At 45.9% G+C, this 16,659-nt stretch overlaps 1 protein-coding gene across 1 annotated transcript in view; it reads right to left on the reverse strand.

Moving 5' to 3' along the window:
- The window catches only part of LOC142302328 (uncharacterized), a 213,082-nt gene that overhangs the window by 40,939 nt on the left and 155,484 nt on the right, over window positions 1-16,659 (reverse strand). The window contains exon 8 of the mRNA XM_075343390.1: window positions 13,808-13,903. Within this exon, the coding sequence (XP_075199505.1) occupies window positions 13,808-13,903 (96 nt within the window). The remainder of the gene's footprint in view (window positions 1-13,807; window positions 13,904-16,659) is intronic.

The following is a 16,659-nucleotide window of genomic DNA, read 5'->3' on the forward strand; positions in this document are numbered from 1 at the left end:
GTCACCAAACCCTGTCTGGTCAACCTAGGGTTAAAGGACGTCCCATTTCCAGACCGTTCTCTCCCTGACCCCCTCCCAGGGTCACCGTAGTAGAGAGACATGTCCCCAGTCAAACCTACAGTCTTGTCCGAACCTAGGCTTTCTCGAGTACCCCCAAGGTTACTGTCGGGAACTCTAAGCTCATAGCGGCCTCTATCTACAGTACATCGTAGGTTACCACTCTGTCGGCGATTCCTTTTATCGCGCGTCTGAACTACTGGACCGACACGCCATCTTCCACTTCTTTCCCCTGAACAACGGGTGGAAGACGGCTGCTGTCCCCCACACAGTTGGCGAAGCTGCTCCTTAATTTTCAGGTTTTCTTGCCACAACCGCTCCATGTCACGTACATAGTGTACCCGATATTCAATAAGGCTTCGAATGTTTCCAAGACTCTCTACAGTCCCGACACAGACGAACGGAACCATACCAGCTTCCCTGGGTATCTTGCTCTCATTAGCAGCAGGGATTCTTAATCTCACCAATCCTGATTTATTCACCATGTCTTGCATGACTCGTCCGGTTTTTCCAATGACTCTCCCCACCAGAGCCCGGGGTACTTGGACAATATCTTCCGCCAGACTCTGCGCTTTCCTTTTATACTCTAGCTGTCTAGTGGCTTCTTCCTTTTGCAGTTGGACCTGCCACTTCATACGAACACATCTGAAGTGCATGTCCTTTAGAATAGCCACCCGCTGCCCAGTAATTTCACTGGTGGACAATATCACTAACTGTTCAGCCCCTGGGGTACAGTAGACCTCACACGCTTCCACAGCTCTCTTAAATTCGTCATGCATGCACTCGGTGGCACACGCTTCTCTTAAGTCCTTAGGTATATCCACCATGCACTTGACTACAGAAGTCTCATTCATCCCTGCCACATGCTTGTCAAGTTTAGCTTCCAAAGTCAGCTCTCTTTGGGCCTCCCCTGCTTCAACATGTTTGGTCAGGATTGACACTCGCTGCTCCATCTGCTCCAAGGCTCCCTGGGACTTGGACTGGTACTCTGCCAAGCGACTTCGGAGCTCAGCCACTTCTTTCTCCAGCTCCCTTACTCGACTCTCAGTAGCCTGCCTAAGAAGTATCTCTTGTTGCAGATGGTCTTTGCTCATCCTCTTGAATGAGTCTTCACTTGCGGACCTCTCTGGTCTACGACACACTATTTCTGAGGCTTCTTCCATCTCAGCTTCAGAACGTTTGGGTTTCTTACACTCCTTACCCACGACCTTCTCTATATCCTCCATCGTGGTTTTACCAAGCAGGTCAGGCAGGCTCCCAGTCCTGGATGAGACCTCTGGTCCAGACTTCACCTCCTCAGAGGCTCTCTTCACTTCAGCGCCAGCTGTTTCTTGGTTCTTCACTGCATTATCTTCCACTTCCTCTGGGGTCTCTGCAGTGTCACCCTCAGCCTCCTGGGTGTCACACCCTTCAACATGGCACTCTGTTCCTTTTAGAGATTTGGGGCTAAATTCGCTGTCATCCACCCCAGCACTTGGTAGTTCACCAGTCTGCTCACCACGACTGTTGGGGATTATTCCTTCCCCCACACTCTCTAGGATTCCATTTCCTATACCACTCTCGCCTGACAGACTATCAACTTCACACTTTGAAATCATAGGGACCACCACCATTACGTCCTTGGTTGGCTCCTTCTCTGCACTTGCAGCCCGCTGATTTCTGTCGTCACAATGTGTCAGTTCAATCTCTGATTCCTCAGTCTTTTGTAGGATATCACCGTCTGACTCCACCGTAGCAGGTGTTATTAGCACCATGTCTTCATTAACCAGGCATGTCACTTTCTCTGCACCCTCAGACGGCCTACACTGTGCCCCCTCTCGGCGCTTATTACGTCTTCGGCGTCGGGAGGAAGTTTTGCCCTTCTCGCCCATCTGTACCACACTGTACTCGTTTGTCACCTTACTAGAGTCATTGTCTTTACTGGAGTCATCATCACTCCCCCTGGTATCCTGGACTATCATGTCCCCACTTAACCAGATATCTGCCTCCCTTTCTGGAGCTACCCCGTCTTTAACGGTCACACTATCAGTTATTCCCTTAGTCCTTATGTCACTAAGTTGGGTCCGTCCATCATTTTCTTTGGTCACCCCTAACTTAGGACAGTCAATTTTAGGAGGTGCCATCTCCTCCTTACCACACATAACTGCACAACAAGGACCCCTTTTCACCTCCCAATGTGGTGGGGTTTCCTTTGGGCTGTTCCGGCTCTTACACAAGCAACCGTATACGTCCCCCTGCTTCCACAAGTGCACAAATAATTTAGAGTCCCAACCTATAATAATTGGGTGCAGTAAATCTGAGACTACTCCAACATCCTGAGAACCACTGTCCCAGGCTGTCTTAATGACCACGCTGGATACCGGGTATTCTGTCTCATTATTGTGGGTGCAGCCGACGTGGATCTTCCTTCCAGGAATCAAGTTGACATCAGAAGTGGCCCTCACCAGGGTCACCAAGCTCCTTGAGTCTACGACCCCTGTTACGGATTCCCCATCCACTTCCACGGAACACAGACGTGGCTTCTCGTCGAATGGGTGGTCTATATTGCAAACAGGACACTTGTGGCATGAACACTGTTGTCCCTGGCTACAGTCCATCTGTGCCACTTCACCCTTGGATTTGGGATGCTCCGCACCCTTTTGGGGGACCACCCCTTTATGGGACTCCACCCCCTTATGGGCAACCACCCCTTTATGGGACTCCACCCCTTTATGGGCAACCACCCCCTTATGGGCAACCACCCCCTTATGGGCAACTATTCCCTTCTGGGACTCCACCCCCTTTTGCGGTTTCCATGCAATGTCCTTAGCCCCCAGTTCACACCGTTTGCCCTTGTCTCCCTGGGCACCCAGTGTCCATACTGGCCCCTGAAGGGAACGCTCAAACTGGTCCATGGCTGTGACATCGCTACACACCGACAGCTCCTGCTGTCCCTGGACCAGGAACTGGTACAGCTCCTCCACAACGTCCGCAGGGACCATTCCCTCTTTTTGGCTTTTAGCCCCCACTGCTGTCACTGGACCTCCAGGCACATGCTGTTGGTGCTGCTGGCTCTGCAGCAGCTGGTTCAGGAGCTCCTCCATGCTGTAATGAAAAAGAGGCACAGGAGGGGCGCTCCAATGGGTAATACCCGGTGGTCAAAGACAGGGGGGGGTTAGAGAACCACTAACCTTTCCGGGTTGTACCGCCCGTACAACCAGGATCTCCAGCCTGTGGTGTATCACTGCTCACCAAGCAGGGCCTTGCAATTCCAGCTGGCCTGGAACCTCCAGTCGCTGGACTCTCGCCACTGCAGCACGGGTCCCCAACGACCGGCTGATTCACCACCAGGTGCTTGAGAGCGCTGTCCCTGTTCGTGGACCCGCCGATCCACCGCCAGCTGCTTGAGTGCGCAGACAATTTTCGTGGACCCGCCGATCCACCGCAAACCGCTTCAAAAAATTTTCGTGGACCCGCCGACCCACCGCAAGCAGTCCGTATCCACAGGAATATGTCCTAGGCCGTTGCCCCTAGCAACCAGGCTGCGTTGCCTCTAGCAACCAGCCCGCATGCCCGCATTCGAGACACCATATGTAACGTTGCGCCCTGCAACGTGGGGGTTTCACTCGCTTGCAGCGGTGTGAGGTAGCTTCAGCAACACACGTACACAGTCTCTCCATAGAATTTCTGGCAGTTTATTAAAAACACAGCATAAACTGCCCTCAAACATAAACAATAAGTGCATAATGGAAGTTTAGCAACTTCCCCACTCTCTGGCTCCTGCCAGCGTACAACTCTAGCCAAGGTTCCTTCCAGCCCCCAGGGCCCTCTGCAGACCCCTGTCTGTCTCTCCTCCTGGAGAGATTCGGCCCTACAGCCCTGGCCTGGCTGCACTCACCTCAGACTCAATATCAGAGCCTTGTGATCAGCCTCCATGCAGGCTGATACACCCAAAGCTCCTGGCTCTGCTCTCGCTTGTTTCCAGTCCACACACTGGACATCTAGAGCCAGCCTCTCTCTAGACTGCCCTAGACACACTTCTCCCAGGTTCAGAGACAGGATTGCTTTAACCCCTGGAGCCACACCCACAGGTGGTAAGGAGTGTGTAATCAGCATCACACACCCTTCCATGGCTCTGCATGAATGCAATCCTGTGGAACCACAGGTCCCAGCCAGCTTCACATTGCAGAGCACCCACGCTTCTGCAAAACATACCGGCCCTTTGTAATACAGCCGGTTGATACCTCACAGCACGTTGTGTGATTTTATGCATTTGCGCTGCGTATAGCACTGCAGCGTAAGCGCATGCGTCCTGCGTCCCCTGCATAATCTATGAAGATTGTGCATAATCCGTGCGCACGATGCTTTATTTAACGCAGTGTTTTGAGAGTCAAAAATTTGACAACATTTCTGCGTTCAAAAAAAGCAACATGTCACTTCTTTTGTGCGCTTTTGATGCAGCTCCCACTCTGTCTATGGGAGAGGCAGCATCCCGAGCGCATAAATTTGGCATCTATTCTGCAGACACACTGCATCCATTAAGCAGTGTTTCTGCAGCGATTTGAAGCGCACATGTGCTGCCAAATAGGTGCAGAATTTGCAGCATGGACACGACGCAACATGCGCACATACCCATACAGCGTGTAGTGGTGATAGGTCCAATAATTGATAGTCTTGAATTCTACAGGTTTGGGATAGTGGCCTCTAAATACCCCGAGTTAATCTTATACATAAAATATGGATTACAATTAAATGCATTAGATGTGGAACATTTAACAAATTATACTCCAATTTGGGATAATATGAGGTTTCAGGAATTTGCGCACCTGAAAAGATTGGAGAATGGGATGGCAGCTCATGTACAGAATCTTTATCAATTGCTTCAGCAAGATGGTCCTCTCAAATCACGAGAGGACTTTACAGTGCAATTTCCAGTGAAGGGTCCATGCACATATCAATACTTACAAACCAAACACACAGTTGCAGCCCAACCTAAGATGAGTAACATTCAGATTCAAAAAATGTAGTTCTGGAATTTTTGTGTTTAATGGGAAATACAAGGGGGTGATATCTTGTCTGTATAATGACCTACTATTTATGTTCTTGGATGGGTTCCCCATAACTGCTAAGGAGAAATGGACACATGAACTAGGGCTTATATCAGAAGATTAATGGCAGGCTAAACTGGAGTATATTACTAAGTTATCGATAAGTGAGCCAAATTGACTGTCACAATTGAAGATCATACATAGAGCGTATAAATTACCCCGTAGAATGTTGAAGGCAGTGTTGAGACCTGACTAACTGTCCAAGATGCAATACTGAAGGTGCTGGGATCCTACATAAGCTATGGTCTCGCCCGCAGTTGTATGCCTTCTGGACGGTGGTGAGCAACATGATTGAAGGGTTCTACTGTTGCAGAGTTACGAAAGAGTCAATAGTATGTGTTCTGGGCTCAATGGAAGAAGTGTTGTTACAAGAGACGGGGAAGCTTGCAGTTGCGCCATTGCTGTTTGCTGCACGAAAGCTGATAGCAAAATACTGAATGGGGGACGAACCTCCATCCCGTAGAGAGTATGTAAAACAAATAACCAACTTGATTCACACTGAACAGGGGATATACCAGAAAAGAGGTAGATATGAGTATGCAGACAAGATCTGGTGCCAATGGTTAAACAGTTAAGGTGTTAATGTGAAGAAGCTCAAGATCATTAGATGTGGATGTGTCAGTGCGAATATAGTTATGCTTATCTGAGCTCAGAATATCATATGACTTGTACTATGTTGTTTGGTGTTTTCTTTCTTTTTTTGCCTGCTTTATGCCTCATGTGTTATAATATTAATAATAATATAATATTTGAATAAGGTGGGGTGGGTGTGGGGGGGTAGTCGGTTTTTTTTTATGTTTAGTTACTTAATGCTAAATTATAATCTGGTAAAATGTATATTTGTTCGAGTATACTTTATGTTTAAAAATCAATAAAAACTACTTGATTAAAAAAAAAAAATAATAATAGTTACATCAAGAGAAGTATTAAAACTCATGGCTTTTTAAATGCAACAATGAAAAAGCCAGTACACTTAGAGCCCAGTCTGAGAAGTCTTTAGTTTTACAATAGACTGCGCAACTATAGTATTGCAGTGTATTGTATAAGTGAGCCTAGGGTGATTACCAGATATTGTAAATAACTATTTTTCACAGGAAAACCCTCCTGTAAAAATGTCACATCACTCCCTTTGTTCCCCTATAAACAGTGCATAACCACATCTAATTAAAAAAAATTACATATTCACTGCATGTATAATTATCTTATCTAGCAAAATGTGATAATAATTATCTCATACAGTGAACAGTAAAATGAAGAAAAAAAAATCCATAATTGACGCTTTTGGTCATTTTGCCTGTAAAAAAAAAAAAAAAAAAATATTGGTAAGTCGTATGTATCCCAAAATGGTACCAATATAAACTACAGCTTGGCAATACATCTCTTGAAAAATAAGAATGTTATAGCTCTTAAGGGGGCTTTACACGCAACGACATTGCTAACTAGATGTCGTTGGGGTCACGGAATTTGTGACGCACATCCGGCCTAGTTAGCGACGTTGTTGCATGTGACACGTACGAGCGACCGCTAATGATCAAAAATACTCACCTAATCGTGGATTGTTGACACCCAATCCCAAATTTCGTTGATGGTGCTGGACGCAGGTTGTTCGTCGTTCCTGAGGCAGCACACATCACTATGTGTGACACCCCAGGAACGACGAACAACACCGTACCTGCGTCCTCCGGCAACGAGGTGGGCATAACTTTCCTGCGGCTACTATCCGCCCCTCCGCTTCAATTGCCCGCTTGCTGTGTGACGTCGCTGTGACGCCACACGAACCGCTCCCTTAAAAAGAGGCAGTTCGCCGGCCACAGCAACGTCGTTAGGATGGTAATTTCGTGTGATGGGTGCTAGCGATATTTTGCGCCACGGGCAGTGATTTGCCCGAGACGCACAAACGACGGGGGCAGGTGCTTTCACGTCGTTAGCGATGTCGCTGCGTATAAAGCCCCCTTTAGACTGGTGAGACAAACCAATTATTTATTGAAATAATAAAGCATAAATAATATATAAATTTGGCATCACTAAAACTATACTGATCTGTTGAACAAAGTTGGCATTTCATTTTTATGTGAACATCTTAAAAAAGATAAACAAAATATTCCCAATATTAAACAATTTTATTACAGTAAAATCCACACCATTGTGTAAAACAGAACCATGACCTAGTGGTCAAATACATATAAAATGTCAGAGACAAATACAGTTAACAAAGTGGCAGTGGTTCACAGTTATCACTTTTGAGCATAGGACTTAACTTGTGGGCTGTAATTAATTATACGCCAGAGATTTGATTCATGACAGTCCATACAGTCCAGATAATGATATGTTATTGCTCTTCAGGTGTCCTTATAATAGGAGTAAACCATCAGCCTTCATACAATTCCACCTCAGTAACTCCACCTCGACGCGTTTCCCCACACAGTGAGTGTGGTTCATCAGGAGGCTATGAGGCAAATGCACCTCGCACGCGTCACACGGGAGCATGCACGTCAGACCCACTCATCTACAGGAAAAAGCCACCGCGCATGCGCACGGTCTCCATAGCAGCAGCGCCAGGCGTCATCAGAAATGACGATCACATGACCTGCTAAAGAAGAACATAGGTGCGCATGCGCGGTGCCCTTAATTTTAACCTTAGATGGATCTTGCAGCCACTGATACTATCGCTAAAACGGTGGCGCAGAATGGCTAATTTAAGCACCACCGAAAGATACCATCCTACTTAACAAAAAATATGATATATAGATAATGCAGTCTTTGATTAGACATCATACAGTATTAAACCAAATACATATCTCATATCGCATAATACAATATAGAAAATGCAATATTTAATTAGATTAGATTTCGTACAGCATTACAGTATTATGACAGAAAGCGCAACATAGATACCCACTATACACATTCCATATTCACCACAGGGATCCCTAGGGCAAGCACATAGCAGAAATCATTTTAATGATAATCATATCCATCAATATAGATACATCCCCCTGCACACCTGATTTTTCATATCATTCTGGGCAAGTACTTTTTGTATATCTGTTTCTTATTCTATCCTTCTCATGCCACTGTGATAATGTTCTCAAACTATGCACTTTATTTGTATCTCCATGTTGATATGGTGTATTTGCCTCATAGCCTCCTGATGAACCACACTCACTGTGTGGGGAAACGCGTCGAGGTGGAGTTACTGAGGTGGAATTGTATGAAGGCTGATGGTTTACTCCTATTATAAGGACACCTGAAGAGCAATAACATATCATTATCTGGACTGTATGGACTGTCATGAATCAAATCTCTGGCGTATAATTAATTACAGCCCACAAGTTAAGTCCTATGCTCAAAAGTGATAACTGTGAACCACTGCCACTTTGTTAACTGTATTTGTCTCTGACATTTTATATGTATTTGACCACTAGGTCATGGTTCTGTTTTACACAATGGTGTGGATTTTACTGTAATAAAATTGTTTAATATTGGGAATATTTTGTTTATCTTGTTAAACTACAATATTCCCGGGACTTTCTTGATCCAAATTTTGCATACTAATATATTCCAGAGTATGGCAGGTTTTTTGTCAGGACCTGTTAATACGGCACCTTGGGCTGAGGAAGCGAACCAAGTATTCTCAACTAATGAATTTTCTGTAGGGAATACAGGTTCAAATCTTAAAGATTCATTTAAAGAATTATTTGCTAACTATAAAAATAATATACGATCCTGGTGGGAAATAAAGGGTTTGGAGAACTACCTTAAGCACCAGATTGTCCCTAGGGGATTAAGGATCAACATCCATCCTTCCCCGAGGACTGCCTCTGAGAATTTCTTAACCCTGTGGCGGAAGGAATCTATAGCTTCCTCCCTAAGGCTAATGAACCTCCTTTTAGAGGAGGAGAAAAAATTATTTGCAGAATCGACCATTATCTCAACACAAGTATTGATAACATCTTACGCCTTAAAAACGATCCTGACTTCATTAGAAGAGAAGGACTATTACAAACTTCTATAGAAAGATTCCAAAATAATTTGAAAGAGCGGAAACATTCTCAATTTATTAGGGATCTAGCAGAATTTAAGGAGGACAAGGTGTTCCAACCTCCACTAGACAACCATCGTCAGTATCATCTTCTGATCTTGAGGCATCTGACTCGGAAAGATCAAGGACGAGTACTAACCCCCCGGAGACAGGGAGTCGACCTCTAAATCTATGGCCAGCTCCAAGAAAATCAAAAAAGAGGAGGGGTGGACATTTTGGTTACCATGGGTTACCGCATGGTCCTTCTGGTTCATCTGGTTCTTTTTTGGAGCAGAGACATCTGGGAGGCTACTACCCACGTACAAGAGCGCATCAGGCCAGGGGAGGATTATAAATCTCTCAGACGTCCCCCTCACCAATAATGATTATGCGGTTTTGTCTAAGGGCTTGGGATTTATTCCCTCAAACCGCTTTGACTGCTTCAGCTGGGTTAAAGACCTGGAGCTATTTGGGAGAAAGCTGAAGTGGAAGCTTTTCTTTGAATATAATACACGGGATCAGTGTAGGACTTTGGGCATTCAGGAGGAGGACTTTGAGTGCTTCCAGTCCCTCACTGATCTCCTCAAGGATAATGCTAAGGGAAGGGGAGATGGTCCATTCACATGTCTGAAGAGACCGAGTAAGAAATCTCCACCGGTCAATAACTGCACTAGTGTTGACATTTTTCTCAAACTTGTGCAGGAGGACCTGTTGAAAATCCCTCAATCATCCCCTGGTCTGTACTCTAATCTCACAGAAGGGGAGTCCCTGGCACTTGATCAGCTATCGAAGAATGATGGTTTGATTATAAAAAAGTCCGATAAGGGCGGGAATCTTGTTGTCTTAAGTCACTCTAAATACCTTGACATGTGTTATTCTCTGTTGAAGGATAGGGGGACATATGAGAGGTTACCTGGTGACCCAACAAAGACCTATGTTGATATCCTCCTTCCAATTCTGGGAAAAGCTAGGGCTTCTGGCTTGGTCTCAGATAGCGAATATGAGTTTCTAGTACCACAGTGTCCGGTGATCCCGGTTTTTTACGCACTCCCTAAGGTGCACAAGGGCCTAGAGCCACTTAGGGGTAGGCCTATTGTGGCAGGGATAAATTCCTTATCCCAAAATGTTGGCATCTATGTGGACAAAGTCCTACGTCCATTTGTTACCTCCCTCCCGTCTTATGTTCGGGACACTCCCCATCTACTACAAATCCTGGAGGATGTGAGTGTTAGCCCAGATACCATCCTGGCCTCCATCGATGTTGAGGCACTCTATAGCTCGATCCCCCATAGACTAGGTATACAGGCAGTGAATTATTTTCTAAGAACCAGAGCCGTTGAATGTGTGAGGCACAGTGATTTCATTGAAGAATTACTGTCCTTTACACTACATCACAATTATTTTTTATTTGACACCAAGTACTTCCACCAGCTCAGGGGTACAGCTATGGGGAGCCCTTGTGCCCCCAGTTATGCTAATTTATTCCTGGGTTGGTGGGAGGAAACGGTGGTATTTGGGGGGGAGGATGGGGAATCTCATCAATGTATCGGACTTTGGGTCCGATACATTGACGACATCCTCATCCTCTGGTCAGGGTCCATTTTTGAGTTTGAGCAATTTGTTCGGGATCTTAATAACAACTCCTTAGGGCTTAGATTTACCCATACATGTGATCTTAATTCCATTACCTTTTTGGATCTAGTAATAGTTAAAGATGGGAAGGGCAAGATCCAGACCCTTACACATCGGAAGCCCACTGCAACCAACTCTCTCTTAAAATGGGATAGCCATCATCCTCTTCCTCTTAAAAGAGGGATCCCAAAGGGGCAATTCCTGCGAATTCGCAGGAATTGCTCCAGAGAGGATGATTTTGAAAAACAGGCAGCGGATCTATTCGATCGGTTTTTAGAACGTGGCTACCCTAGACGCATTTTACAGCAGTCTTATGCATATGCCCAAAGTACCAATAGACACTCGCTCATGACACCTAGGATACGTGATGATAACTTGAATATCACACGTATTATTGGTACTTTTGACACACAATCAGATAGAGTATTTTCGGTAATTAAAAAACATTGGGGAATTTTGAGGGCCGACCCCGACCTGTCCAAACATATCTCTAAATTACCATGTATTACATATAGGCGGGGACAGTCTCTAGGCGATAGACTGTCTCATAGTATGTACCAGGCACCAAGACCAAGAGGAACTTGGTTGGATAGAAAAATTACTGGCATGTTCCGGTGTGGTAATTGCAAGTATTGTGGGTCAATGGAACAATGCAAAGGGTTTAAGAGTGCGGCCACCGGTAAAACCTTTTACCTGCGCGACTTTAGTAATTGTAAGACCTCCGGAGTTGTCTATAGAGCGTCTTGCACGTGTCCTATGGACTACGTTGGCAAGACACTGAGAGAACTCCGGAGGAGGGTGGGGGAACATCTGTCCGATATTCGGAATAAACGCGATACACCAATCTCTCGCCACATTAACACGGTCCACTGTGGTGATGTTGCTCATATTCGTTTTTCTGTGATAGAGCTAGTAAAGCCTAGTCCCAGAGGTGGAGACTTTGACAGACTTCTTCTACAGAAGGAGTCAGCATGGATATTTAGAGTGGGCTCCCTTACACCAAGGGGGCTTAATGAACAGCTTTCGTTTAATTGCTTCCTCCCCACTTAGTATAGACAGGGTTTATACTGTTTTTAAAAAATTCCACTATGCCCTATTCTGGAAGAGTACCCTCTTATGTTAGGGGGATGTATCTATATTGATGGATATGATTATCATTAAAATGATTTCTGCTATGTGCTTGCCCTAGGGATCCCTGTGGTGAATATGGAATGTGTATAGTGGGTATCTATGTTGCGCTTTCTGTCATAATACTGTAATGCTGTACGATATCTAATCTAATTAAATATTGCATTTTCTATATTGTATTATGCGATATGAGATATGTATTTGGTTTAATACTGTATGATGTCTAATCAAAGACTGCATTATCTATATATCATATTTTTTGTTAAGTAGGATGGTATCTTTCGGTGGTGCTTAAATTAGCCATTCTGCGCCACCGTTTTAGCGATAGTATCAGTGGCTGCAAGATCCATCTAAGGTTAAAATTAAGGGCACCGCGCATGCGCACCTATGTTCTTCTTTAGCAGGTCATGTGATCGTCATTTCTGATGACGCCTGGCGCTGCTGCTATGGAGACCGTGCGCATGCGCGGTGGCTTTTTCCTGTAGATGAGTGGGTCTGACGTGCATGCTCCCGTGTGACGCGTGCGAGGTGCGCGCGCGATACGGGGCATGCGCAGTCAGGAACCCATAGTGTGCCGATGGAAACGGCCGGTGGGTGATTTGACCCTCATAGGCCTCCATCGGGAGCGCGCGGTAGGCGCGCGCTGTATCAGGCATGCGCACTGGGTGCTCTGTGAGCACACGCCCGATTTGCCTCCAGGTGTATTGAATGATGTATGGTATATATATACCACAGATGGTAGTGCAGATCCATGGCGATCACTTGGACTGTGGTGGTCATCCGCATAGTATCAACTGCACCACGCTGATCCTGTTCCTGACGCCATGGACCTGCACACCTGATTTTTCATATCATTCTGGGCAAGTACTTTTTGTATATCTGTTTCTTATTCTATCCTTCTCATGCCACTGTGATAATGTTCTCAAACTATGCACTTTATTTGTATCTCCATGTTGATATGGTGTATTTGCCTCATAGCCTCCTGATGAACCACACTCACTGTGTGGGGAAACGCGTCGAGGTGGAGTTACTGAGGTGGAATTGTATGAAGGCTGATGGTTTACTCCTATTATAAGGACACCTGAAGAGCAATAACATATCATTATCTGGACTGTATGGACTGTCATGAATCAAATCTCTGGCGTATAATTAATTACAGCCCACAAGTTAAGTCCTATGCTCAAAAGTGATAACTGTGAACCACTGCCACTTTGTTAACTGTATTTGTCTCTGACATTTTATATGTATTTGACCACTAGGTCATGGTTCTGTTTTACACAATGGTGTGGATTTTACTGTAATAAAATTGTTTAATATTGGGAATATTTTGTTTATCTTGTTAAACTACAATATTCCCGGGACTTTCTTGATCCAAATTTTGCATACTAACATCTTAAAAAAACAAAAAATAATACTACAGAATTGCTGTTTTGTTTTCTTTCAACACCACCCTACTTGGGGTTTTTTTCTGGAAACAAAAAATCCAAATGTAAAATAAAAATAGTGGACGAGTCAAGGTGCAAAGCTCCTGCTGTCTCCAGACTTATTCACATGTCCATGTTCTGGTCCATCTACCATTCATGTGCACTAAGGGCTTCACATGAATAGCACACAGCCCCTACAATAGTCAGAAGTACAATTAATGAGTCGAAAAATGTAGCATGTTCCATCAGAATCAATCCTACAGAGACAAGTCAGATAAGCAGAGTCCCACCACGTGACATACAAAACATGGAAAATCAAGTGAACTGCAGCTATGTCTGCTTCTTCCAGATGTGGCGGAATGGATCCATGTACTGGGGCATGTGAAGACTGAAGTTTATGGACAAATGTCATTACTATTGTTACCACACAGACGTCAGCTGGGATCCCTGTTACTTACTGTATGAGAGACATTCCAGGGGATGCTTGGCCTTCAGAATGGTGACACAACCTGAGTTATGGTACTTCCACACAATCATCTGGTTCTTTGTTGAACCTAAACATGTAAATTATTAAACCATTAATATTTCTATCTTTAGAAAGCACCACACCGAAGCTGAATATGAAGGAACAATATGAGATCATTACAAAATTGCAACAAAAAAGACTGCAACATTTTTGCTGGAGCTTTGTGGGACTTGACTGCAGTATTGTAGAGGCTTCACCTAGCACCTCAAACTACACCCTCTTCGAGTCCACGACCACCCGATATCTGGATCCCCCTCTTCAAACAACAGACAACCATTTTTGGATTAATTATGGCCAAATCGGCCTTTATTATAACAAACATTCCTCGGTGCTGAATGTGTCGCAGGCGGAGGAGGGGAAGCTGCGCTCTCCCACTGCTCGGGTCCGGCTGCTGCTGCTCGGTGGTGGCTCGAGCGGTGGGCCGGATCCCGGGGACTCGAGCGGCGTTCCTCGCCCGTGAGGGAAAAGGGGGAATTGATTGTGGGGATTTGATATTGTCCGTGACGCCACCCACGGTTGTGGTGAGATTGGTGACACCACCGCTGCTCTGGACGGGGATCCCGGGAGCGATGACAGGGAGCAGCCTGGATGTTAGTTCTCCCCTCCGTGGGTAGGGGGTTGGTTGTCTCGGGGCCGGTGAGGGGGTAGGGATGGATGGCAGGCGGGTTACGGGGCCTGGCGAGGTGCAGGGTCGCGGGGGCAGCGCTGTGCCTCACGGCACGGTGGTACTCACTCAGCCAATGATGTACACAAAGTCTCCGGTAAAACAAAGGGCTGGATGGATGGGTCCCACAGACGGCTGCGGTCTTTCTCCTCCCGGCAGGTTGATGGTGACTGCCTTTCCCTGCACCTGTGTAGTGTAGACGGTTCCAATGGGTTCCCACCGGTAACCCGCTCCCCAGCTTGAATGGTTGCTGAAGGAGCCCCTTTTGCCCACAGGCTCTGGCCCTGGGAACTTTAGCCTTGGCGGTGACTGTGTTTCCCTCTAACGGTTGGACTGTTGCCTTCTGTCGGGACTTGGCTGCTGGGAAACCCAGGAGGTTCCCTTCGCTAACGGATTTGACAAATTGCACGGCGACTCCTAGCCTTGCTGGGGTCCGTAAGCCCCTGCCGGATGGTGCTGGCTTCTCTTTGCGTACCGGTCCGGTACCGCCGGGCCACCGCCCTTCCACGGTCCTTATGGCTAGCGCCAATAGGCCTCTCCTGCAGACGGTCACCACCGTCTGCCAAACTTGCTGTTCCGTCCGGGCCACACACCCGGACCACTTTCTGTCTGCTCCTTTACCACTTCACTTCCTTACACTTTCACCTCCAACTCTCAACTCCACTGCCAACTATCTGCTCTCTTTTCCCGCCTCCAGGACTGTGAACTCCTCGGTGGGTGGGACCAACCGCCTGGCCCACCCCCAGGTGTGGACATCAGCCCCTGAAGGGAGGCAACAAGGGTTTTTGTCTGACTTAAGTGTGCCTGACCGGGAGTGTGGGGTGTGTTGGTGTAGTGCTTGTGACGTCCTGGCTTGCCCAGGGCGCCACAAATGCAGGCCACCCCTTCTTCCTGACCTTATATATTGCCCTATAAATCTCCTGACCACACTCCTCTAAACTACCTCCCCTTAAATGCTTGACCCTTAGCACTGACCAGTTTTCTCTGCTTTAACCCTTTGCTTGCCCTCCAAAGCTGAGTCATGGGTCACTCCGCTCATGGCGTCTGCTTATGGCTCAGTTATTACTGCGGTTTATTTTTTGCACCAATTTGTTGAAATCCACTTTAAAGGGAACCTGTCACCACTTTTTTGGCCTATAAGCTGCGGCCACCACCACCGGGCTCTTATATACAGCATTCTAACATTCTGTATATACAGTTAGGTCCAGAAATATTTGGACAGTGACACAATTTTCGCGAGTTGGGCTCTGCATGCCACCACATTGGATTTGAAATGAAACCTCTACAACAGAATTCAAGTGCAGATTGTAACGTTTAATTTGAAGGTTTGAACAAAAATATCTGATAGAAATTGTAGGAATTGTACACATTTCTTTACAAACACTCCACATTTTAGGAGGTCAAAAGTAATTGGACAAATAAACCAAACCCAAACAATATATTTTTAATTTCAATATTTTGTTGCGAATCCTTTGGAGGCAATCACTACCTTAAGTCTGGAACCCATGGACATCACCAAACGCTGGGTTTCCTCCTTCTTAATGCTTTGCCAGGCCTTTACAGCCGCAGCCTTCAGGTCTTGCTTGTTTGTGGGTCTTTCCGTCTTAAGTCTGGATTTGAGCAAGTGAAATGCATGCTCAATTGGGTTAAGATCTGGTGATTGACTTGGCCATTGCAGAATGTTCCACTTTTTTGCACTCATGAACTCCTGGGTAGCTTTGGCTGTATGTTTGGGGTCATTGTCCATCTGTACTATGAAGCGCCGTCCGATCAACTTTGCGGCATTTGGCTGAATCTGGGCTGAAAGTATATCCCGGTACACTTCAGAATTCATCCGGATACTCTTGTCTGCTGTTATGTCATCAATAAACACAAGTGACCCAGTGCCATTGAAAGCCATGCATGCCCATGCCATCACGTTGCCTCCACCATGTTTTACAGAGGATGTGGTGTGCCTTGAATCATGTGCCGTTCCCTTTCTTCTCCAAACTTTTTTCTTCCCATCATTCTGGTACAGGTTGATCTTTGTCTCATCTGTCCATAGAATACTTTTCCAGAACTGAGCTGGCTTCATGAGGTGTTTTTCAGCAAATTTAACTCTGGCCTGTCTATTTTTGGAA

This window comes from Anomaloglossus baeobatrachus, chromosome 4, assembly GCF_048569485.1.
Source record: "Anomaloglossus baeobatrachus isolate aAnoBae1 chromosome 4, aAnoBae1.hap1, whole genome shotgun sequence".
NCBI lineage: Eukaryota > Metazoa > Chordata > Amphibia > Anura > Aromobatidae > Anomaloglossus > Anomaloglossus baeobatrachus.